Source organism: Panicum virgatum, chromosome 3N (genome assembly GCF_016808335.1).
Source record: "Panicum virgatum strain AP13 chromosome 3N, P.virgatum_v5, whole genome shotgun sequence".
NCBI lineage: Eukaryota > Viridiplantae > Streptophyta > Magnoliopsida > Poales > Poaceae > Panicum > Panicum virgatum.
Genome location: NC_053147.1, coordinates 60,917,506 through 60,942,902, shown reverse-complemented (window position 1 = coordinate 60,942,902; position 25,397 = coordinate 60,917,506). Strand labels below are relative to the sequence as shown.

The 25,397-nt window shown below is 47.2% G+C and overlaps 2 protein-coding genes and 1 long non-coding RNA gene across 3 annotated transcripts in view; all 3 read left to right on the top strand.

The window, feature by feature from the left end:
* LOC120666458 (CTP synthase-like) overlaps nt 1-23,856 on the top strand; it is a 44,498-nt gene extending 20,642 nt beyond the window's left edge. Inside the window, exons 9-16 of the mRNA XM_039946308.1 lie at nt 21,123-21,173; nt 21,254-21,316; nt 21,426-21,472; nt 22,725-22,794; nt 22,880-22,942; nt 23,292-23,380; nt 23,634-23,685; nt 23,775-23,856. Of these exons, the coding sequence (XP_039802242.1) occupies nt 21,123-21,173; nt 21,254-21,316; nt 21,426-21,472; nt 22,725-22,794; nt 22,880-22,942; nt 23,292-23,380; nt 23,634-23,646 (396 nt within the window). The 3' untranslated portion in view covers nt 23,647-23,685; nt 23,775-23,856. The remainder of the gene's footprint in view (nt 1-21,122; nt 21,174-21,253; nt 21,317-21,425; nt 21,473-22,724; nt 22,795-22,879; nt 22,943-23,291; nt 23,381-23,633; nt 23,686-23,774) is intronic.
* LOC120666457 lies at nt 8,787-10,879 on the top strand. The gene has a single exon (XM_039946307.1). It carries the CDS (start codon nt 9,071-9,073, stop codon nt 10,625-10,627), a length of 1,557 nt encoding a protein of 518 aa, XP_039802241.1. The 5' UTR covers nt 8,787-9,070; the 3' UTR covers nt 10,628-10,879.
* Nucleotides 16,516-18,222, top strand: LOC120666460. The gene is made up of 3 exons (XR_005671745.1): nt 16,516-16,578; nt 17,338-17,415; nt 17,907-18,222. It is a non-coding gene; the product is annotated as an uncharacterized LOC120666460 (long non-coding RNA).
* Nucleotides 23,857-25,397: the final 1,541 nt, after the last annotated feature.

The following is a 25,397-nucleotide window of genomic DNA, read 5'->3' as shown; positions in this document are numbered from 1 at the left end:
TATAAGTCACAATATCTAAGTCTAAAGTTCTCTAAGTATCTAATACTTCAAAAGAAACTAAAGGGTTTTCAAGATACTCGTCGGAGGAGTAATAGGAGCAGGAACCACAGGGAAGGCTGGGATGGGATTACCCATTTGGACAGAAAGACTTTGAATGTAGTTGTACATCTGGGCCATCTTGGCCGCCTGCTTCTGCTCGTTCTCTTGTCGTAATCTCCTCTCTTCGGCCAACGCCGCCTCGTATGCCGCCTTTTGCGCTAGCATTTGGTTCTACAATATTTCATGACAATGTTATAATGCAAATCAAATATATGTACAAAACGAACGAACTATGAATAAATAAGAAATAACCTGAATTTCCTGCACTTGGAGCTGCGACGCGGACAGCCGTGGGCGTATGGCCGGGCTATTGGCCGTGCTCCTCGCTCGAATCTGGGAGAGGGTGGGAGTGCTGGCCGTGTCTACAAGGCCGTCGCCAATATAGTAGCGCCCATGTTTCTTGCCTCCTCCTGCCATCATAACGACTTCTCCATCAAGGGGCTGGGTCCTCGGATCCCAGTCTGGCCCATGGACCTGTCTTCCCATCTCTGTGTACGCCTGGATACGACTGTGGACGGACGGGTTGCTGTACGCCGAGGGCGGGTCGTCAGGGTTGTAGGTGACGTTGGACGGACGGGTTGCTGTACGCCGAGGGCGGGTCGTCAGGGTTGTAGGTGACGTTGGATGTCGCCTTGCCCTTGCGGGCCAGAGCCCATCCCACGAATGGGGTGCACTCCTAGCCTTGATGTGAGGACGACTGCGAAAAAGGAAGAAGTTGATTACCAATTATGCTGAATTCAACATTAGATTAGAGAAATGAGTCTGCGTAGTGTGTACCCATCTAGCCCTGTACTCGTCGTTGTTGAGGCTGCCTTGATGGTGCGCTGGACCTGGCATCAGCAATCGCCGTTGATGGCCAGCGTCGTGCTTCTGCTGCCACTCCAAGTCGAACCACTTGTCCACTATGCGCTCCCAGCACACGGTATCATTACGATACCACCACGCAGGAACCTACACGTGATCAAATGCATGATAAGTAAGAAGAGAGACATTTAACGATGTTTTTAGTCTTATAATAAATTTAAACTTACCTGTAAGTATTGCTCTCGGGTCAGCTTCAACTTTCTCGCCTCAGGCTTCCCGATCTTCTGCTTTAGGAAAAGTGCACAAAAGTTGATGACGCACTGGACTTGCGCCTCATAATGCATGTCCTTGACGAGTTTAATGCATCGATTGTCTGCCACAGTCGCCGCCCGCTCCTTGTATCCCTCATCACACCTGTAAAAATCCTGCATATAAAGACGATGGATCATGTCATCATTGAAAAAATGTTGAATGAATGTGATGTATTCACCATTTTTTGGTGGAAAAAACTTACCCAGAGCTTGCCCTTTACCCGCTCCGCCTTGTTCTGAAAGGCTTTGCCGCTCCGATCCAACTGATCGTTGTTGGCCACGATGTAGTGGTCCGATGTCCAGGCCGGCTCGTATCGTCCTTGATAGTGTACCAGGCTTGGGAAGTGCTCCCTGCACAAAAGACTCAGGATGCCATTGACCTTGCATTTGTGAGCACCGCCACTGAGGACAGCCCAACTCCTGCAACCATTGATTAAGAGAAAATATTAGTTTGTACTGTAATTTTCGAGTTAGGTAATGAAAAAGGTAGTAATAACATGTCAAATTACTTACATATCCTCGCACGGTCGAATCAGCGGGCGCAAGGCAACAGGTATCGACCTATCTGGGAGTCGCGAGGGACCTCGAAACCAGACAGCCAGCGTAGAGGTAACCTCGGCCGTGTCCTCCTCCTCAGCACTAGACGACTCCCCCCCTCCTCCTGCGCGTCCGCCTGCCACTCCTCCTCCTCCCGCTCCTGCTCCTCCTCCTCCTCCTCCTCCTCCTCCTCCTCCTCCTCCTCCTTAGATGGTGGGACAGGCGAAGGCTCCCGACGCCTCCTGCCTCCACCCTTCCATCGACCCCTCTTGGGTCCACCCTTCCCTCGACCCTTGCCTCGCCCCAACCCGGAACTCCTATCGGAGCCCTCACCAGCATCCGAGTGTGGCATCATTCTTCTGTACAGTGAGGCGACCGATCGTTGAAGTCCACCGCCCGGCATCTTTCTTCAATCACCTGCAATTAAAAATAGTAAACCAATCAGCACATATATACAAAACGATCTTATAAAGAGAAAGGAAAAATGCGACATAATTAAAAAGTAACATTAATAAATCAATTAGTATTGATCATACATGTATTAGAAATAATCATCTTCATCGGGATTAGCTGGATCATATGTCTCATCATCACTATCACGCAAGTCGAGAAGTTCAAGCCCGTGCTCTAAAGGTGGAATTTCATTCTCATTGTCATCGCCTAATTGTAATCGCTCAAGTAATTCTAGGTCCTTCGCATTACGAACCTCCTCATCAGCGTCCTCGTCATCAACCATTTCATCATGGTGTACTTCCATTTCGATCACTCCGGTTAAGTCTATCTCAAAATGCCCTTCAAGCCATCTTCTTGAAAGAACTCCCCGTCATATGTGTTTGGGTCTATGTTGTAATCCTCATTATTTGGAATATGTACTTTACCGTGTGGTGATACCTTGTACACCACGTCCCAACCCGTAAGGCGATCGTCGGTTTTGCACGGATATGAGAGATAATAAACTTGTGTGGCTTGTTGAGCCACAATATAGACATCATCTCCTGGATACACTGATGACTGGCGAATTTCGACTAGGCTGAGATGAGGAGTCCGTCGCAGGACGGAGGATATACCAATGGCATTTGAATATGACAGGCTTAAGAGGTTTGCAACCATGAAATGTGAGTTCATAGATTTATTCAATTATGCCATAATACTCGAACCCATCAAGGGTTGTCGTACAAACTCCGGAATTTGTGGTTCTTCGATTGGGCCGACTCTGCTCGTGGCTTTTTGTGTGAAAGCGATATCCATTGACATCATAACCGGAGTATGACAAGACCCTATAGGCACAACCATTGGCAACTTGTCTCAACTCGGGACACATAGACGCATCATTTTGGGCCTGCAGGTAGAAGCATGATGGTTTGTTATACTATTCGCACAGACAAGAAACTTCAAATGTCTAACAAGTATGAGGATTTGTTATACCTTGTGCTTGAACCAAGAAATGAAATCGGGGGCTCTTTGTCCCGCACCGGACTTAAGAATGGTGTCAACTTTGTACGGGGTTGGAACTCTTCGGCGACGCCAGAATTGTTGAGTAAATTCCCTATATAAAAGAGAGGTAAAGGGGGTTGGATGCAGAATAGTTAATACTCGAGGAAATAGTTTGTTGAGAACTTACTGTATGTACGGCTCGACTTCCACTAGGTTGGTCAACACATACATCATGATAGTGCGCAACTCTTCATTGAGCAAGGTCTTAGGAGTCGCACCACTTGCACTTCCAAGTTGCCCTTTGAATAGGCTGAGGTTCGTTTCATTTTCGGCTTCATTGTAACGAGTGGGTGGATTGTGCACGCTTGGAAGGGTTTCACTATAATATTTTGTTGTGTAGTTGGAGACCTCATCCAGAATGTATGCTTTTGCAATGGAAGCTTCTATTTTGCATTTATTTTTGTATTTGGTTCGAAGGATCTTTTGTTGTCTCTCAATCGAGTAGCACCAACATCCCTGAACAGGCCTATCCATCCGTGCCTCATACGGGAGGTGTAAAATCATATGCTGCATCGGATTGAAGAAGCCGGGTGGAAAGATTTTCTCCAACTTACAAAGCAACACAGGGGCCAATTTTTCCATTTGTTCAACCACAGCCCGAGACAACTCCTTAGCACATAGCTGGCGGAAGAAATTGCTTAACTCCGCCAGCACTTGCCAGACATGGTTAGGGAGATAGCCTCGAACCATCACCGGAAGAAGCCACTCAATCCATATGTGGTAATCATGACTCTTCAGCCCATTGATTCGCATAGTAGATAAGTTCACCCCTCTCCTTAGATTTGCTGTATACCCATCGGGGAACATTAAAGTCGGGAACCATTCTAGTACTTCTTTCCTTTGGTGCTTCTTCAGGACGAATTCAGCTGCAGGCTTTTTCATTTCTTACCATCTTTGGGTGGCAGAATATTCAATTTTGGTCTATCGCATAAACTAGCTTGATCCACTCGGGCCTTAGCATTGTCCTTTGTTTTATCAAGAATGTCCATGATTGTACCCTAGAGTGCCTCAGCAATATTTTTTTCCGAGTACATCATATCAATGTTATGAGGAAGAAGAAGATCATCCATGTAGGGGAGCCTCCACAAGCCCGACTTCTGAGTCTAGGCATGTTCTTCGCCATAACCCACAAAACCACTACCTTCTTTAACCCTGAGCGACTGTAACCACTCACGGACCGCGACACCTGACATCATCTGCGGTGGAGGTTCATCAACCACGACACCTTTCGTAAAGTTCTTGATGTCACGTCGGAATGGATGGTCAATAGGGAGGAATTGTCGGTGCTTGTCGAACGAAGAATACTTGCCACCCTTCGCCAACTAGATGAACCTCATAGCTGCCTTGCATACTGGGCAAGGGAACTTTCCGTGCACACACCAGCCGCAGAATATCGCATACGCTGGCAAGTCATGCAGGGAGTACATGTACCACACTCGCATTTTGAAGTTTGTCTTTGTAGCTCGGTCATATGTCCATACACCTTCCTCCCAAGCATGGAGCAAATAATCAATTAGAGGCTCCATATACACACTCATATTATCCCCCGGATATCCAGGAATTATCAACGACAAGAATATGTTCTGCCGTTGAAAGATAACTCCAGGGGGGAGGTTGAGGGGGATACCAAACACGGGCCAACAACTATACGGGGCAGCCGTCATTCCATAAGGATTGAATCCATCTGTTGCCAATGCAACACGTACATTTCGAGCCTCCAGAGCTTTCATTGTGTGACGCCTGTCAAAATGTTTCCATGCTTCACCATCGGATGGATGTATCATATTCTCAGGATGGTAGCGTTTGCCGTTTTTGTGCCATCTCATCTGTTGTGCTGAATCCTCGGTCATGAACAGATGTTGGATTCTAGGTATGAATGGAAGGTACCGTACGATTTTCACGAGGATTTTGAGCTGTTTCTTTTGACCATCACCAGAATCTACCTCCAGCCACCGAGATGATTTACATTTTGTACAGTAATTTGTGTCTATATGTTTTTTCCTAAACAACATGCATCCCTTCGGACAAGCATGTATCTTCTCATATGGCATCTTAAGACTACGAAGAAGTTTTTGTGCCTCGTACATGCTCTTTGGAAGAATGTGTCCTTCCGGAAGCAGACTACCAAAAACCGTCAACATTTTGTCGAAGCCATCTCGATTAATGCCACACTCAGACTTTAGGGCCAGTACGCGTGCAATAGCATCGAACTGAGAAACATTAGTATGCTGGTGAAGTGGTTTCTGTGCCGCAGACAACATGTCGTAATACTGCTTTGCCATAGGCTCTGGCGGTTCCTCTCTAGGTCCTTCGAAGTGTGCTTCATGAAAGTCAGCTAACATGTCTGCGCAACCGGCATCAGCATCATAATCATCGATGTGTTGTCTGACTACCTCTTCTCACGCACGATGGGCTTCACCATGGCAGATCCACCAGGTATAGTTTTCCACAAACCCATTTGTGATAATATGTTTACCCATATTGAGTTGTGATTGATGTATCCTATTTTGAAACTTGGTGTATGGACACGGCATTCTTCTCTGTCCTCTATCAAATGCCTTTTCCAAAAAGTCATTGACCTTTAGAGCAAACTCAATATACTCTTGTTCGCTCTGCCAGCCCTTGTACATCCACTCACGATCATCCATCCTTTAACATACGAGCGAGAAATTTAAAAATCGATTTCATATACACGATATCTAACAAACTCTAATAGGTGAAGATATGTCCTAATCCCACCCGAGGATGCGTAGATATGGTTGGTTTCCATGATCCACTCCTAGCCGAGACAGAATTTCGGCAGCACCTCCCCGCTGCTCTCCAAATACACGTCCTGTCAAGGAGATTGTGTATCTAGAGAACAACAAGGAGGTGATGCCGAAACTCTGGTACGGATCGGAGTTGACCATGAAAACTAACCATATCTACGCACCCTTGGGCTATCCAAATGATGTGGACAATTCAAAACAGATACGGATATAGATATGCAAAAATTTGCATATTTCCTTCGGTATCTCTTTCGAACGGGAGACGCCAAAGTTACGTCAGCTACGAACATAATACTAAAAGCAAGGGTTGCTTATGCCGCTCACCTATGGGCCCGACGGCGTGCGCGGCATGGCCTCCTCCTCGTCGTCCTCCTCTCTCTCCTCCTTGTCCCAATCTAATTAACAAAAGGTATTTTTGTTGATCAAAGTTTGAGCCATGGAAGTAAACAGCCAAGTATCGTTATATTTTGTTAACAAATGCAGTGGTGTCCAAAGTATTATCAGACTACACATACTAAAATTCTAGCTATGTATAAGTCAAACTTACAGCTCCATATCTACCTATTTAATGTTACTTAGATGATTTGAAACTCATGAATATAAATAAATAATCACCCTGCTAATAATAACATTGTTCTTTCCCTTTACTATAAAGTAATGTGAGAACCAGAAGAGCCATAATTACATTAAAAGGTACTGGAAGTTTCAAGTTCAAAAACCAGCATGCATTTGTCATAAATCTTGACTCCTGAAAAATCAAAAGCATCTCCCAAAAGAAACTGAAGGATAAACAGTCTGCTTAAGCTTAGCAATGCAAAATGATGGAGCACAGTAGCGAGTCTCTGATTACTATATTAAAGTATGATCTTGATCCCATGTTTACTAGAGTACTAAATCTTTAAAGAGCTATATTTGTTTCATATACTGCATTTCTTTCTGACAAGGCATTGGAGACTGGATTTTACTAATTAACCAAAGGGAATCGATAGATAATTATCAGCAAATAAATCTTCCATGATCTAGGGAGCCTAATAAGTATATGAGAGACACTGAGCAATGACGGAGCCTGCTAGCTCATGCATGGTAAAGCAGAAAAAGTCTCATCTCCCACATATGATGAGTACGGGTACTTCTAACTTCGTTACTATCCAGTACGTAGTACGCGTGTACTACAAATGCAATGTGGCCTACAATTTCGAATTCGCAGTCGGCAAGTATCACCATGCATGTAGCGATTTTCTTCTATCTTCCTAATTAACTCTGACACCAAAAAGATCAAGCAGAAAATCTGACCTAGCAGGGGCGGAGCTTGGCAGGGGCCGCGGCGGCGTGGCGCGTCGGGGCCGGGCTGGGAGGAGCTCGGGGCGGCGCGGCGCGTCGGGGCCGGAGCTTGGGGCCGGGCGCGTCGGGGCCGGGCGGGGAGGCGTCGGGGCCGGAGCTCGGGGCGCGGCGCGTCGGGGCCGGACGGCATCGGGGCCGGGCGCGTTGGGGCCGGCCGGCGGGCGGCGACGGACGGGACGGGGCGGGGCGCGCGGCGACGGACGGGACGGGACGGGGCTGGGCCGCGGCGGCACGACGGGCAGGGCGGGGCGGGCCGCGTCGGCGCGTCGGGGCCGGGCCTCTGTGGTGCGACGAGCGGGGCTGGGCGGGCCGGGCCGGCAGCGCGACGGCCGGGGGGGCGGCGGCGCAACAGCAGTGAGAGAGAAGAGAGAGTGAGAGACCGCGTCCAAAATGGCTAAGTGTTAAACACTTCGTCGTGTGCCACTTGATGGACACACGGCAAACATTTTATTAATTTCGATTCAAAATTTTCTTTTACCGAAAACAATACTTTACCGTGTGCCCCAAATATTTGGCACACGGCAAACCTATTTTTTTCTAAATTAATTTGTTTTCCAATCATGTTTCACTAAATTTAATGGAATGTAAATTGTAAATTATTACCCAATTAACTAAACATATCATATGAAGTGCTTCTTTGAAAATTTTGTATTTTTTATGCATGTTTATGTCAATTTAAATATTACCACTTCAATTATAATAGTACTAAAAAATTCATAAAATGGCCAAAAAATTCAGAAAATTGTCGTGATTCAACATGAACTACTTTTATGTGGTGTATTGCCTATTGAAAAAGTTTGAAACCCAAATTATTATTTGCAAATCATTACGCATTCAGACGTAACTTAAATCTTTAAAAGTATACGGATCTTTTTCGGAGAATCACGGGTTTGTAAGCAGTGTTTGTGAAACTAGTTAATAATGGAACCAAATTTATACCACAGAGTCCATATATGATAACGTGAGTTCACGACAAATTTCATAATTTTTCGACCACATTTCGATTTTATATAATTTATAAACGATTACTCATAATGTTTGTATTCATGTGCTGCGCACAATGAAGCGGCCGGTTTAATTAATTTTGCCTTGTGTTTAACGGGGGCACAATTTGCTGGGCAAAGACGACGTCGTCCAACACCCGTTAGGCTCGGGCACACGTGGCTATATCTTCGCCGTGTGCTGCCCTGAGGCACACGGTGAAGACAGACGGCGTCGTACGGCAGCCAACGACCGTTAGTTGGCAGTGCACGTGGATGGAGGTTCGCCGTGTGCCAAAGAGGGCACACGGCGAAGTATGGGTTCGCCGTGTGTCTTGTGGGCGGCATACGGCGAAGTAAGCTGCCGACGTGTGTTCCTTTTTCGCCGTGTGGTTTTGGTGCTGCGCACGGCAAATGTGGTTTTCACCGTGTGCCCGTGAAATTGCACACGGCGAAACTTTAGGCACACAGCGAATTAGCGAATTCCGGCAGTGATTACTGTCTTAATTACTTTTGGGACCGATCAGTAGACCTACTGAGCATTGTAGTTGCATCGCGTACCAACTATATATGTGCCGACTCTTGCATATTAACGAGGACGAAGCAGCTCACCATTCTGCCTTCGGTTTTATTAGTTACTCAGTTAGGCAGGGTAACAACAATCCAACTACGAAATCTTTCTATTATAGTTACTCTTGCTTGTGGTCGCAGTTTCCTCGAATCGATCTCCTTAGCCATGGCGGAGATGGTCGGTTCTGCGGCTGCGGAGGAGATACTGAAGCAGGTCTTTTCTGGTCTGATTGGCAAGCAGCAGCACCAAGAGGGAAGAGATGAGCAGGAGCATCACATGGAGAGGCTGGAGATGGCGCAGCTCAAGCTGGAGACCGCGATCGAGACATCTTGCAGATGGCAGATCAAGGACGCGTCGCTGCTACGCTGGCGCAAGAAGCTCAAGCGCGCAGCTCGGGAGTGCGACGACACGCTGCGCGGCTTCAGGCAGCGTGCCGCCGAAGACGAAGCCAGAGAGCAAGAGGCGAGGGGCTCCTCCTTCCCCAGGCGCTGGGCTCATGCCACCAAGTCACTCGTCACGGCTTTCTTCAGCCGTGACAGCAGCTCCTCGGCTGTTCGAAGGTTCGAGAGGCTCGCCGACGGCGCCGGCGAGTTCCTGAGGTTCGCGGAGCTCGGCGGCACGCCGCGCCGGTACATGTTCGCCGACCCGCTCATCGGGCACCTCCTCGCCGGCCAGGAGCTCCGGTACAGACTCGTACGGAGAGGCCAGTACCATCTGTTCTGCGTGCGCCCGGTTCGCCTGGGGGAGGACCGTGGGATGGAGGCCAAGCTCCTCTTCTTGTACGAGGACGACGAGGCGCCGGAGAAGAACCTGTGCCTGGGCTCCATACTGCGGCTCTCCGAGAGCACGGACATAGTTGGCACCATCGTCAAGTTCCTGGACCTGCTGGTGGTGGCTCCTCATTTCAAGCCCGCAGCTGAGTCTGTCAGCAAGGAGCTCGCCAAGCTGCCGACGCAGGACTTCTGGTGGGTACCGTATGTTGACTCCAGCCACTCCAGCCACAAGAAGCACTGGAACAGCATCCACAGCAGCATGACCCAGTGGTTTCGCCCAAACCCACTGTGCTGCAAGCTGCAGCATGAGCTGAAGCTGAGGCCCTCCTCCAGCAGCAGCAGTATGCAACTGTCAGATGTGGCTGATCTAGAACCAGTCATCGAAGTGGCCCTGCAGCGCCTCATCCCACTGTCCGAGTACAACGAGGACAGGAGCAAAGCTGCCGAAGGCGAGACCAGTTGCCTCAAGAACGTGCCGCATCTGAAGATCGAGCTCCTCCTCGCCCCCCATGGCTCCTCCGAAGGTCTGCTCCCCTCCGCGGAGAGCTCGGCGACCGAGGTGATCGACGGCGCGGAGCAGGGTGGTGCGCACACCAACATCGGCCTCGAGCAGCTGGACGAGTTCATGCTGCCCAAGGCGATCGACTGCCTCCGCAGGAAGGCCGAGGCGACGGCGTACCAGGTGTCCTGGAAGTCCAGGCACGGCGTGGCGTTCCTTCTGGTCGAGAAGACAGGCCTGACGAAGATGCCGCCGAGACACATCACAGGGGTCCGGGACAGGAGGCTCATGATCCAGCGACGCCGTGACCCCAAGCTAAAGAAATGGGTGCAGCTTGTCAAAGACTTCCTGAAACTGTGGGTTGCGCATGCTCCTCGGAAGCTTCAGAGCTCGATCGTGGAATGGATTCAGGAGGTGGATGAAAGGCAGCTAGCATGCCAGGCGAACTAGTCCATGATATATACACTCTGTTGTGTTGGCAACCAGCAACAGTACTTTTCTCTTACACCAAATCAGCATCAGCCATTAGCTACCAGCCACCTAGCAGTACTTTTCTCTCACAGCAAATCAGCACCAGTCACCACCAGTCATAGCTAGTCGAATATAATGATAATTGATAATAATGTACTTGTACTAAATTAAGTCTCTGATACATGTGTATTTATATCATGGTCCGGTACAATGATATCACCATATACTATATGAGCCTTGCCTGAAAATAGTGCTAGATGTTGACAGTGCCAATATGTATAGCAATAGAAAGAGGGAAAAGATATGTATTGCAATAGAAAGAGGGAAAAATGTCCGGTTTACACCCTCAAACTAGCAAAAAAAAAGTTCGATTTTCAACATTCAGGTACAAAATCGGATAACGTAGGCCATCCAACTATCAAAACTGGACAAGTTTAGTATTTAGGGTGGTTTCAAAGTGGCTTTTTATTTTGTAAAAATTAAAAATATTCAAATTTAAACTAGAAAATTAATAAGTAATCCATTTTAAATTGGAAAAAATATGAAATTAGTACCAATTTTTTTTAAAAAAACGTAAGGATAAGCTACCTGATGAGCAAAGATCGTGACACGATAGGTGGCAAAGATCGCGGCACAGCTGGTGACTGATGAGCAAACGGATCGACGACGACGACGACGAAGATCCGGAGGGGAGATGCCTCTAGCCGACTGTCTTGGTGAGTAAAGCAGCATACCCTTGATCCCTCCACCGTACCGAGGCAGCATATTTTTTTTGGTGAATACTGCGTATCTTTGTATTAAGAAGGAAAACAAAGCGGTGTTAGATGGCCACCGCATGGCGTGAACAAGATCTATGTCTCGCAACCCAACCCACCTGGACCGGACCGCCTGGCGATCATTCGATCAAGCCGATGACGTCGAGACCCTTGGCCCCACATAGGATCCACAACTCTGCGGTCTCACGAATGGACACCAACACACTCTCTAAGCTAGCACGCTCCCCTCTGAAACAACAGGCGTTGCGATGTTTCCGGACTGAGCAACAAACCAAACCGAACAAAGTATCTGCTCCCTTGATCAGGGGTCCCGACCACCTCCCTCTAATCCTCAACCACCAATCGAGCAGGCCCAAGCAAGCATCAGCCAACGGGAGTTGTCGGCCGACCAAGAACAGCACGCGACGCCAAACTTCTCTAGTAAACTGGCACCGGAAAAGTAGATGGTCGCAGGACTCTAGCTCCCGGTCGCATAGCCAGCAGCTGTCGCGTGATTCAAGCCCGTGCCGACATCGACGGTCCGCTGTCCAGTGCCTCCGCCTGAATGCTAGCCAAAGGAAGATCTTGACCCTCAAAGGCATCCAGGATCCCCAAATCAGCTTGCTACCCGGGAAGTGGAGCGACCCCAAGTGTAGTGCTCTGTATGCGGATCTGGCGCAATAACGACCATTCGCTGACCACTTCCAGATCACCCGATCTTCAACTCCGTCTCGTAACTGCATATCTTGAAGCCTCTGCCAGACCTGCAGGTATTCAGCGATAACGGTGACAGTCAATCCTCCTACGATGCCTCTTGTCTAGAGCCGGTTAGCCAGGCCCTCTGCTACTGTCAGCGATCTGGCTGTTCTCTTTGGGATAGCGGCCGTGAGTGCTGGCGCTAGCTCGGCCATGGTCACGCCGTCCACCCATCTATCGCGCCAAAAAAGGGTGCATCTTCCGTTGCCAATTTCAACGAAAATTGACGCTTCGAAGAAAAAGCCCTCACCTCGGCGGCCACACAGATCGGTAGACCGGACCAAACTCGGTTCTCATCTGGGCGCTGCAACCAAAGCCATCTAGTCTGTAGGGCGATATTGGAGAGTGTGAGGTCTGGAACTAAAAGGCCCCCCCCCCCCAGCTCGAATGGTTTGGTAACCACCTGCCAAGCGACCAGACTCCTCCCGCGAACTGAGTGGTCGCTGCCCGCCCAGAGGAACTTCCTACAGATCGCATCGATCTCCGCTTTAACCCAGGCTGGCAATTTGTTGGCCATCATTGCGAACACCGGTATTGCCCTAAGCACCGACTTGATCCAAACAAGCCTCCCACTCCAGGACATCAGGGGGCCGTGACAAACTGGGAGCTTACTAGCGACCTTCTCGACCAACCCGTGCAGACTAGCCTTAGGCAGAGTTCTGGAGCTTAATGGCAGCCCCAGGTAGATCACCGGAAATTGGACAACACGACACCCCATGATCGTTGCAATCTCAGCAGTCACTTCGTCACTAGAGGCGATCATGGTGAGGGAGCACTTGGCCAGGTTAGCTACCAGCCCGGAGGCACTGCCGAAAACCTCCATCAACCTCATGACGCGCATGGCTTCCACTGATGTCGCTGAGAAGAAAAGAATGGCATCGTCTGCGTACAAGCTGCACTGGAATTTCACGTTCGGGTAGCCCGGTCTGGATAGGACTCCCCGTCGTCCTGCTGTAGCTACCAGCCTGTTCAGCGCGTCCATAGCTATGATGAACAACATGGGGGATAAAGAGTCTCCTTGACGCACTCTGCGATGGTGCACGATCTTTGGCCCCGGTCGTCCATGGAGTAGAATGCACGGCGATGGAAACTCAGTCACACCATCGTGTACTGAACCCCAGGGCATGTAGGACATCCAACAAAAACTTCCATGAGATTGTGTCGAACGCCTTTGAAATGTCTATCTTTAGCACTGCCACTGGAATCTTCTTCTTTCTAAAATGTACTGCCGCCGCCTGCACAAACTTGTAGCTGTCGTGCAAGGAGCGGCCCCGCAGAAAGGCAGTCTGATTGCACGTAACAAGGCGAGAAAGAACCGGGGCCAGCCTAGTTGCGAGCAGCTTGGATACTAACTTGCCGAAGCTATGCACCATCGCGATTGGTCTGAAGTCCGAAGGGGCAGTTGCGTCCAGCCTCTTAGGCAGTAACACGATCAGACCATTGTTCAATGCCTTAAATCCACCACTGTTGCCATTATGGAAGGCTTCTAGGGCGGACATGATGTCGGACTGAATGATGGGCCATGCTGTTTTGTAGAACAAGCCCGAAAAACCATCCGGCCCCGGAGCACGGTCATTGGGCAGTTCTTTGATCACCGCCTAGACTTCCTCCACCGTGAAAGGCGAGTCCAAGGCGGCGAGATCCGCAGCTTGATACCCCAGCACATCTAGACAAAGGCCATACGGCCGGTGCACGGAGGTTCCAAACACATCCTGGAAGTGATTGAATACAGCATGCTCCATTGCTTCGTGATCCACCAGCAGTGTTCCGTCAAGATTGAGCCTTGGAATGAAACTGCGTTTTTTCTTGCCACGGGCAAGAATGTGGAAGTACCGCGTGTTCGCATCTCCCTCGCTTATGTGGCGCACTCGCGCACGCTGTCTCGCCATAGTCCGTTCCATGGAAGATAGACCTAGGCATAGGTGCTTGAGGGAGGCGCGGAACTCCGATTCCTCCGCAGAAAGATGCCTGGACGCTTGGGCACGATCAAGTTTCAGGATGATCTCCCTAGCCGCTGCAAACTGCTGCTTGATCAAGCCCACCTTGGTGGTTGACCAGCCCTGCAGTTCTTTGATGAGGTTGCGGTACTTGGCGTCTAGCCTCTGGTATGAGCCGCGTACCGCATCATCGCACCTCCACCCCCTAGCAACCGCATCCATGAATCCGTCTAGCTTAGGCCAGAAGTTCTCAAAATGGAACCATGGCTTTCGCGGGAATCCGGAGCAAGTCTGCAGAAGGAGCGGGGAGTGATCGGAGGCGTCCGAGGACAGGGCCTGTAGGAACGAGTTGGGGAACAACTCCTCCCAATCCAAGGACACTAATGCCCTATCGAGCCTGACTAACGTCGGCAGCTCGCGTTCGTTGCTCCACGTGAAAGTCCTGCCGTGCAACTGCAGGTCCAGCAGCTCCAGCTCAGCCACGCAGCGACGGAACCGCCGCATGGACGCCCGGTTGATCCTGTCGTTATTTTTATCGGCCGCGTTGAGTATTAAGTTGAAGTCGCCTATCATCGCCCAAGGGCCCTCGCAAGCGTCACGTACAGCAGCGAGCTCCTCCAAAAATAGCGCCTTTTCAGGAACCTCCTGTCACTACCGGAAACGGCATATATGCCGAGTGCTCGCTGCTTTGCCGAGTGCCAAACCACGGGCACTCGGCAAACAACCTCTTTGCCGAGTGCCGAGCCCCAGACACTAGGCAAAGCTTCCGCACAAGGTACATTTCATTTTTGAGTACAACACTCGGCATACAATACCTTTGCTGAGTGCCGCGGGGCAGGCACTCGGCAAAATTTGCGCACGTGGCCGCCGCGTGCGCCAGCCGTCAAACCGGCTGACGGCCGTTACTGTTTGCCGAGTGCCGGTCGTCAGGCACTCAGCAAACCCAACTCTTCACCGAGTGCCGGTCGTCAGGCACTCAGCAAACCCGACTCTTCACCGAGTGTTTTTTGCAGGCACTTGGCAAAGTTTGTTTTACCGAGTGCATTTCGCTGGCACTCAGCAAATATTTAAATTTTTTCCATTGTAGACCTCAATTTTTTTTGTACCCAATACATACAACATGTGGTACTCCATGTTCAAATTTGGTGTATTTTTGAATGTATTTTATATATTTTATGAATTAATTGTATTTTTATCAATTTTTTGAAAAAAATCAAATTTGAACCGCAAGTGATTCAAATATATGAAAAAATGAGTAGAAAATTGATATTCATACTATTCAACCGACATTGAGGATTTATTTATGAAATCAAAAGAAATTTCAAACATGTTGTTAAGGAAACACGGCCTCGATCGCGTGCCCGAGCGGATTTTAAGTTCTATAAAAAGCAAACGAAGTCCGAAAATCATGAAATTTGACAAGATGTCAAGATATCCTATGTGGAGGCTATGGTAAAAAATTGACAACGTTTCGCACAAGTTGTCACGTACGTTGCTCACAACCTGGAACATTTCTGAAGAAGTTTCAAAATTGTTGAGAATGGTGCGGTATGATTTGAAGTGAAAGTGACAGTCAATTTGTGGTTTGCCTCTGAAAATTTTTGTATAGCCAATAGACATCCATGATCACATCATGTCAAAATTTGGTAATTTTTTTTAATCCGTTTGATAATAATTATTTTTTCTGCACTTATATAAATGGAACTTGAGCTAAAACTACATGAAATAATGGTTAATTTTTGGAATATGCATTGTGGAGTAAATTTGACAAGATATTTCCAAAGTATGTTGCAGCAAATTTTGAAAATATGCTGAAACGAGAAAGAGAGGGAGTCAAAAAATGATTTAAAAAAAGTTCTTTGACGTGTGCCCCCTTGCCTGGCACTCGGCAAAGGATGGTTTTGCCGAGTGCCCTCTGAGCCAGCACTCGGCAAACCTGATCCGGCACTCGGCAAATCCTCACACACCGCAAACCCTAGACTTATCAAAATCGGCGATTCCCTGACTCACACACCGCACACGCACACACACCACACAGGCACACACGCACGCGCCGCCCGTCCACCGTCGCCCGCCCGCGCCGCCGCCGCCTATCCGCCCGCGCTGCAGATGCCTGTCCCCGCGCGCCCCCCGCCGCCATCGCCCGTCCGCTCGCGCCGCCGCTGCCCGTACGCCCGCACCGCCGCCGCCCGTCTGCCTGTGCCCCCGGCCGCCATCGCCCTTCAGCCCGCGTCGCCGCCGCCGCCTGTCCGGCTGCCCGCCACCTCCACTCCTCCGGCCGCCCGCTCCACGCAGCCTGCGCCGCCGCTCACCTTGGTCGGCGCATAACCATCCCCCTCGACGCTCCACGCCGGCGGCCCCGGTCCACGCAGCCTGCGCCGGCGCTCGCCATGGCCGGCGAATGAGCACCCCTTCTCGACCGGCGCTCGCCATGGCCGGCGAATGAGCACCCCTTCTCGACCGGCCGCCCGTCGACGATCAGGTACTCCACCCAACTGAAGAAGCTCGTGGTTAAGTGCAGAAGTGGTTAAGTGTTGTTACAGCAGCATCTATACTATACACATCCTATTTAGAAACGATGATTGGTTCGACTTTGAAACAATTCGATGGTAACAAATTGTTGCATAGTGCAAGGACTTTCGTGCTGAATAGTAAACCATAAAGCATCATTTTGACTCGTCCCTAAGTGGTATCAGCAACTACATTAATTATAAGATGACGCCATGCCGTCATGGATTATATATGGGTGCTCAATACTGGACCCATTTTAACCAAACATGTCTCTTGAATCTATTCATCATATTTTGCAACTGCAACAAATATTTATTTATTATGTTATTATAGAAAAAGCATATAAGTGATGACTCTCTGCAGTGGATATGTGCAAGTGTGCAACACCTTTTCCTTTATTTTCATCAAGCTAGCATTTCCAGAGCCAACAAGAAAATGGAAAAATTATAATCAGAGCTTTTTTTTCTTCTAAATACCAGGTTAACCTAGCCAATCTAAATCTCTATTCTAGTTTAACTGTTGCCTTCGCTGTCTTTATGTGAATAAACTTCTTTTAAATGTTGGTTTAAAGAAGAATGCACGGTTTACTATTCTAACAACATACACTGCGCCTAGCCTTTTAAATGTTGATTATTTTTCTTTAAACTGATGCACAGCATACATGCTTCTGAAATTGACCAGTTTCATGCTTATCAAATACACTGACACCCTTTTTTCTTTTGTTGACAAGGGAGGTTGATTCACCGTCGTCGACTCGTTCACTTGGCCGCAAGCCGTCGTCGAGCAGCACCGACCGTCGAGCCCGTAGGTGAGCACGTGTACAAGACTTTGTTTTCATATTCTGTTCGTAGTTCACGTAACCCGGTTAGGCGTCTCCCGTTCGAAACAGATACGGTTCGAAATATGCAGATTTTTACATATCTATGGCCGTATCTGTTTCGAATTGTCCATGTTATTTGGACAGCCCGATGATGCGTAGATGGGGTTAGTTTCCATGGTCCGCTCCCATCCGAGACAGAATCTTGGCAACATCTCTCCATTGTTCTCCGGATACACAATCTCCCTTCCGGGACGTGTATCTCGAGAACAGCGGGGAGGTGCTGCCGAAATTCTGTCTCGGATTGGAGGGGATCATGGAAACTGATCTCATCTACATATGGTCGGGTGGGATTAGGACCTATCTTTACCTACTAGAGTCTAAGCCGAACTTCTAAATGTACGTATGGTCGGGTGGGATTAGGACCTATCTTTACCTACTAGAGTCTAAGCCGAACTTCTAAATGCATTTAAATTTGATAGTAGTCGCTGATATCTTGGAAGATGGATGACCGTGAGTGGATGTACACCGGCCGGGTAACTCGAGCTAGCATGACCAATGAATGGATTGAGAAGACTAACGAGTTCTTGGAAGGGGCATGGGCGCAAGCTGAAGGGTCGAGATTCATGTGGTGTCCCTGCAAGAGTTGTGGAAACCAGAAACGAAAGACAAAGAAGGTCATGGGCGAACATCTTGTCAATTATGGATTTACGCCAGATTATACCCGGTGGATCTTTCACGGTGAAGCCCATCGTATGAGGGACGAGGTCGTGAGGCAATGCATCGATGAATGTGATGCTGCTGGTGGGATTGGAGACATGTTAGACGACTATGAGGAGGCACATTTCGGTGAAGGACCGCAGGAGGAGGATCCAGAGGCAAGTACAAAGGCGTTTTACGAGATGTTGGAGGCGGCACAGAAACCTCTTCACGGCCAAACAAATGTTTCTCAGCTTGACGGCATTAGACGCCTTATGGCCATAAAGTCCCAGTTTGGCCTGAGCCGAGACGCCTTTGATAGTATGTTGACCGTTTTTGGGAGCATGCTTCCGGAAGATCACATTCTGCCCAAGACAATGTATCAGGCGACGAAAATCCTTAGTGCACTGAAGATGCCATATGAGCAGATACATTCTTGTCCTAATGGGTGCATCTTATTTAGGAATGAGCACGACGCTGAAACTTACTGTCCAAAATGCAAAGCCTCAAGATTCCTAGAGGTGGATGCTGGTGACGGTCAGCCTAAGACGCAGCTCATGATTCCTGTGAAAATCGTACGTTACCTTCCATTCATTCAGAGGATCCAAAGACTCTATATGACCGAGGAAACCGCGAAACAGATGACATGGCACAAAAAAGGTGTTCGATACAACCCAGATAAGATGGTGCATCCCTCTGACGGTGAGTCATGGACTCATTTTGATGAGATTCATCATGAGAAAGCTAAAGAAGCTCGTAATGTACGTGTTGCGCTGGCAACCGATGGGTTCAATCCTTATGGTATGATGGCCGCATCGTACTCATGTTGGCCCGTGTTCGTTATTCCCTTGAATCCCCCCCACGGCGTTCTCTTTCAACGACAAACCATATTTGTGTCGTTGATTATTCCTGAGCACCCAGGAAATAAAATGAGTGTTTACATGGAGCCTCTAATCGATGAGTTGATCAAAGCATGGGAGGAGGGGGTGTTGACGTACGACCGAGCGACAAAGACAAACTTCAGAATGTATGTGTGGTACCACTACTCTCTGCATGACCTCCCAGCGTATGGCATTTTCTGCGGGTGGTGTACTCATGGAAAGTTCCCATGCCCAACATGCAAGGCAACTCTGCAGTTTATTTGGTTGAGAAAGGGGGGCAAGTATTCGTTGTTTGACAAACATCGACAATTCTTTCCTGCTGACCATCCATTTAGAAGAGACATTAAGAACTTCACGAAAGGTGTCGTAGTTACACAATCTACACCGCAGATGCTGACGGGTGCTGTGCTTCATGCTCAGATAGATGCTCTCCAGGTCAATGATGCAGGTGGTTTTGTGGGATATGGCGAAGAACATTCCTGGACTCAGGTCTCTGGCTTGTGGAGGCTTCCCTATATTAATGATCTCCTCCTTCCACATAATATTGATGCCATGCACACTGAAAAGAATTAGGGCGAGGCTCTTTTTGGAAGTGTCATGGACATTCTTGATAAGACGAAAGACAACGTCAAGGCTCGAGTGGATCTGGCAACGTTGTGCGATAGACCAAGATACAAAATGAAGACTCCGAGACCAGGGAGACAATGGAGGAAGACTCCGGCGGATTTCGTCCTAACGAGGCCCCAAAAAAAGGAAGCACTCGAGTGGATCCAAAAGTTACAATTTCCTGATGGGTATGCAGCGAATCTGAGGAGGGGAGTTAATTTGACTACGATGCGAATCAATGGGCTGAAGAGTCATGACTACCACATATGGATTGAGCGGCTTCTTCCTGTGATGGTTCGAGGCTATCTCCCTGATAATATATGGCGAGTGTTGGCAGAGTTGAGCAATTTCTTCCGCCAGCTGTGTGCTAAGGAGTTATCTCGGGTCGTCATTTCGGACATGGAAAAAGTGGGCCCTGTCTTGTTATGTAAGCTGGAGAAGATCTTTCCACCTGCCTTCTTCAATCCGATGCAGCATTTGCTTCTACATCTTCCGTACGAGGCACGGATGGGGGGCCTGTGCAGTACCGTTGGTGCTATCCAATTGAGAGATGTCAGAAGGTCCTTCGAACGAAATGCGAAAATAAATGTAAAATTGAAGCTTCTATTGCAGAGTCATATATTTTGTAGGAGGTGTCAAACTTCACAACCAAATACTATGGTGACAATCTTCCCAGCGTGCATAATCCACCACCTCGTTACAATGCTGGCGATAATGAATCGAGTCTCAGCATCTTCCGAGGACAACTTGGATGTGCAAGTAATGCGAGGTACAAGACCTTGAACCATGAAGAGTGGCGCCGTATCATGCTATACGTGTTGACCAACCTTTCCGAGGTGGAGCCGTATATTGTGTAAGTACTCAACATTGTGCCCAATTCACGAGTTTCCGTTTCACAAGTTTCCACTACTTAGCATCCAACCCCTTTTGTCATTTTTGATATAGGGAATTTCAACAACTATTTTGGCGTCGCTCAAGAGCTCCAACCCCGATGGAAATGGAGAGCCTTCTTAAAAATGGCGCGGGAAATTCACAACCCGATTTCATTTATTGGTTTCAATAGAAGGTAGTCTTGAATTCATAGTTCTATTCCATTTCATTGTCCTCGAACTATATGACAAACTATCCTGCATACGCTTGCAGGGCCAAACTGATTCGTCCATGAGTGCCGAGTTGAGACAGATTGCCGATGGTTTTAGCTACAGGGTTAAGTCGTTTAACGTTTATGACGTGAACGGATATCGCTTCCACACAATGACATACGAGCAGAGTCGACCCAATCGAAGAACCACTGATACCGGTGTTTTTACGCCAGGTCAAGACGGAGTCGAGTATTTTGTTTCCTCATAATGAATTTTGTTTAAGCAACTATTAGGTCATCCTAATCTTCCTTGGCTTTGTGTGTATACCTTTCGTGTTCATGTCTTTAGCGGTGCAACCATTTTCTTCTATTGTCCAATTGGATTTTAAGTGTTCCTTTCCGATCTGAGCTTTATTGGTCTGCTTTTTCAGCCACTAGTAGGATCTGTTAAAGAGAAGCTTTCACAATTCTGCCATGTCCCGGTATGTTTCATTGTTAAGTCTGGAAAAATGCCATTTATCCACATTGTTTTCTGATTTACACTCTGCCTTCATTCCTGTAGGTTGAGAACATACTTAACATCCATGATGTTCCAAATTTATGGCATGTCCCGCTTATTCTTAGAGTGAGTAATTTTCACTGGAGCCTTGACCTTTGCTATAAATATATTAAGTATGTATTGTTTGCATTTAGTGTTGCTCGCAACACAAATTTTGACGAGTGTTATTTTGCAGAATCAAAAGGCTCATGAAGCTATAATCAAACAGCTAAACCTTGCAGGGTGAGTCAGACAATTACTTGAAATGAGTGCTAATCAATGCATATTAAGGAGGCTGTGCCTAGACAGTCATAAATGGCAAATAGGTGTTAGATGGGAGCAGTGGCGGCGCCAGGGGTATGCCCCTGTATGCCTAGGCATACCCAAGATTTGGAGAAAAATACTAATACATATTTATATATGTATACTACTCCTTTCATACTGCAAAGAGTGTAGTTTTAGAAAATTTCAGACACATTGCTCATTCGAAGAAATAATTTTGTTACCCCTAATTACTTCTACCAATTGTGATTGAAAATCGTATTATTTATTTGGTTTTCTGGATCCTCAATGAATACATACACATTGGAACTAGAAAAGTAATATCTACTGAATATTTGATTGGCTCTATACGTTTTCCTATGCAATACTTTCTTGGTACTTGGTATTGCTTAATTAAATGGATCTCATAACAAACTAAAACTATACTCTTTGTGGGACAAAATTTGAAAGCCAAAAACTACACTTATTTTAGGACAGAGAGAGTAACATATACAACTTATGGTCCCAATTCAACAAAACCTAGTAAGAAAGCCCAAAATACAAAAGAATTGCTCTCTCTGTCTCTCTTCTTGTGGCTCGCCCCAAGCCCCGGCTCCGCGTCCACTCTAGTGCGCCTCCGGCCCTCGGCTCTCGGCCCTCTGCCTGTCCCCCAAACTGGCGTTCGACAGTTCGGCTCCCTCCTCCCGACCTCCCCATCTCGGCAACGGCAACTCCGGCAGTGGCAGAGCGCAGGCACCTCGCCGCCCCAGCGCCAGCGCCTCAGCTCCAGCATGAAGGAGGCTGCCCACTGGTTATTATTATGGATTTGTTATGGCCATGATAACTTAATTGTCCATTATATTGCGTATTAGCTTCAAATGTTTTTTTATGTTTGGCATACCCAGCCGCAAATTCCTGGCTCCGCCACTGGATGGGAGGCTTGTACCTAGCACCTAGGCACCCACTTAGATGGTGCTAGGTGGCAGTGAGCCAGTGACTCGTACTGTTGAGGAATTGTATATTACCACTATTGATCGATTATTGGCTTAACTTCCAATATTGGACCTATATTTGAGGTCATCGTTAATTAATGTGGAAAGGCTTACTCAGGCATATGTGGTGGTTGACTTGATATGGTTACATCATATTTACTGTAATGGCATTACTAATTTTTGTGTATGATGTTATGGTTAGTATGTCTGGGAGGTATATCATCTTGGCTTTTATTTCATAGGTCTGCTGGACCACTTGAGTTACGAGATTGGACAGAGATGGTTGAGTCATATGACAACCTTAAGAACTCTGTTAGTATTGTCACACAGTATTTGATTGTCGATTGGCTCTTTTATTGATGCAGAATAAGTCTGAATGAATTTCAATTTTATGCAGGTTAAAATTGCTTTGGTTGGGAAGTATACTAACTTGACAGATTCTTATCTATCAGTGGTGAAGGTTGGTCCATATATACACACAACTGTAGCTTGATATTATTATAATATGAAAAGTTCTACTTTTTTTTAAAAAAAAAGTAGCTTGCCAATGGTGAAATGTCCGCAAACACAAGCTTTTACTTATATTTTATGTGGTGCAATAATTATTATAGTTACCGTTGTTTCCATGATTTCCTGGAGTAGAGACAATTGTTCTCTAATAGTTAAACAACTGAGGGAATTGTCTCTAATAGTTAAACAACTGAGGTTTTTAGCTGCCACATTATTGTGTTTTACTGTTGATTCAATTTAGCTTACTATTATGAAAATGTCATTTCTAATTCGTTTTTGCATGTCTAAATTTGTTCCAGGCTCTCCTACATGCCAGTGTTGCCTGTTCATTGAAGCCATCTATCCAGTGGATTGCAGCTTCAGATCTTGAAGATGCAACTGCAATAGATGTAAGCTTCTAACCATGTGTTCAGTAAGATTAGGGCAGGTACTTAGCACATGATGAATCAGTGATTCATTTTTTTGCATGCTGATAAGTATCTCAGTACAACATCGCATTTGTATCTTTGCTGGCCTGTCAAAGTTTCTGTATCATGGATTCATGGTTGTTGCACTTTTGGTTTCACATTTGTAGCTACACATTTCCTCCTATTATATTTTCTGTTCATTCTTTGTTTGTATGTTGTATCACATGATGACAGTTTTTTTTTATAGGCACCAGATGCCCATGCAAAAGCCTGGGAAACTCTTAAAGTGAGTATGCCCATTGTATCTCTTTCCTATTTTAATTTTTTATAAACTCAATTTTAAAAGTTAATATTCGTGAATGCTGAAAACATCAGGATTCAGCATGCGTTCTAATACCTGGAGGATTTGGAGATCGTGGAATCTCAGGGATGATATTGGCTGCCAAATATGCCCGTGAGAATAAAGTTGGTATGTATCTTTGGTGGAGTTATGCCGCAAACTAGACGAAGGAGGTGGAAAAGATCTTCGGGTCATAGTTCTCGGCCTCCGCAAGAACACGTGACCGGAGGTTCGTCAAGTCGTGCTGCACCACCTCGAGCACCTAGTTGTGTTAACTGGGATGACGATATGGATGACTTCATGCCCCCCAAATCATGGCCTCGAACACCTGATGTTCCTCCCCCTGTACATGAAAGTAGAACCATAAAAGAGAGAAAGGGAAAGTCAAGAGGTTCGCCAAGTCAAACTGCACCACCTCCAGCACCAAGTTCTGTTAACTGGGATGACGACTTAGATGACTTCATGCCCCCCAAACCATGGCCTCCAACAGATGATGTTCCTCCCCCTGTGCGTGACTACCTAGATGATTTCATGAAATAATGTGTAACATATATTGTTCATCGGTCTAGATTGTGAAGTAAATTGTACTGAAATAATTTGGATTCTTCAGTATCATGGATGTGTACTCATTTAGCTTCCTTCTATGTGTCACATTATGTGGTGGCTTGTGCTATAGGTGGCGATAAACCATGTGTCCAAGCATTTGGGGCTAACCAATTTGATACAATGAACGAAATATAAATATAACGTTAAACAAGATACCACATAAGATATTACATTAAAGGTTACGTTCATTACAACCAAATTCTATAGAAATACGCACTTCCAACTAGTTAAACAAGACATTTAGGCATAGTACATACACAATATACTTAATTTCGTACACACAAATAAATGCACAACTAGATGCGGCGAATTCTTGTAGGTGGAGCCGATCCATCCGTCGGATTCCCGGAAGGTCCAGCCTCGGCAGCAGCATTAGGTACTGAAAGTTGTGGGCACTTCTTATAAGTGTGACCGTCCGCTCCACACAAGTTGCAATGTTTTTTCTTCTTTCCAGCCTCGGACTCGTCCATTTCGTTCCGGATACGACGTGTCTGCCGTCGGCCTATGCCCCGCTTCGTAGCTGCATCAGGGATGAGAATTGGATGGGGATTTTTTTGAGTGAATAGGCCTAGAATACCGATGCCGTATATCTCATGACACCAAGTCTGTGCTGCGGCTTCTTTTGTGAAATATTGAGAAACATATGACGCAGCATCTAACCCAGATACAGAACAAGCCGCGATGACATGGGAGCATGGTAAGTGATGCACCTTTGGCTTCTGACATCGGCAGAACACCCTCCCGTCAATGGTTATCAAAACTTCTTGAATTACCCTTTGTCTGCGGACACCCTGTCCGGTCCTGTCCCTGCATGATACCTCAAATCTTTGCTCCTTTGTGCCCATCGATATGACTGAGTGAAATCGAGCCTTTTCAATTTTTTTCTCCATGTACTCATTGACCCTTCTGCAAAAATGCACTCCTGGATCACTAAGTAAGGGAGCGGCTGATGCGTATCACTCCCGAAAATACCTTATGCATCCATACATGATGAACTTAACAATGCCAACAAGAGGAAATCCACGAACACGACGCACTACCATATTGTAACA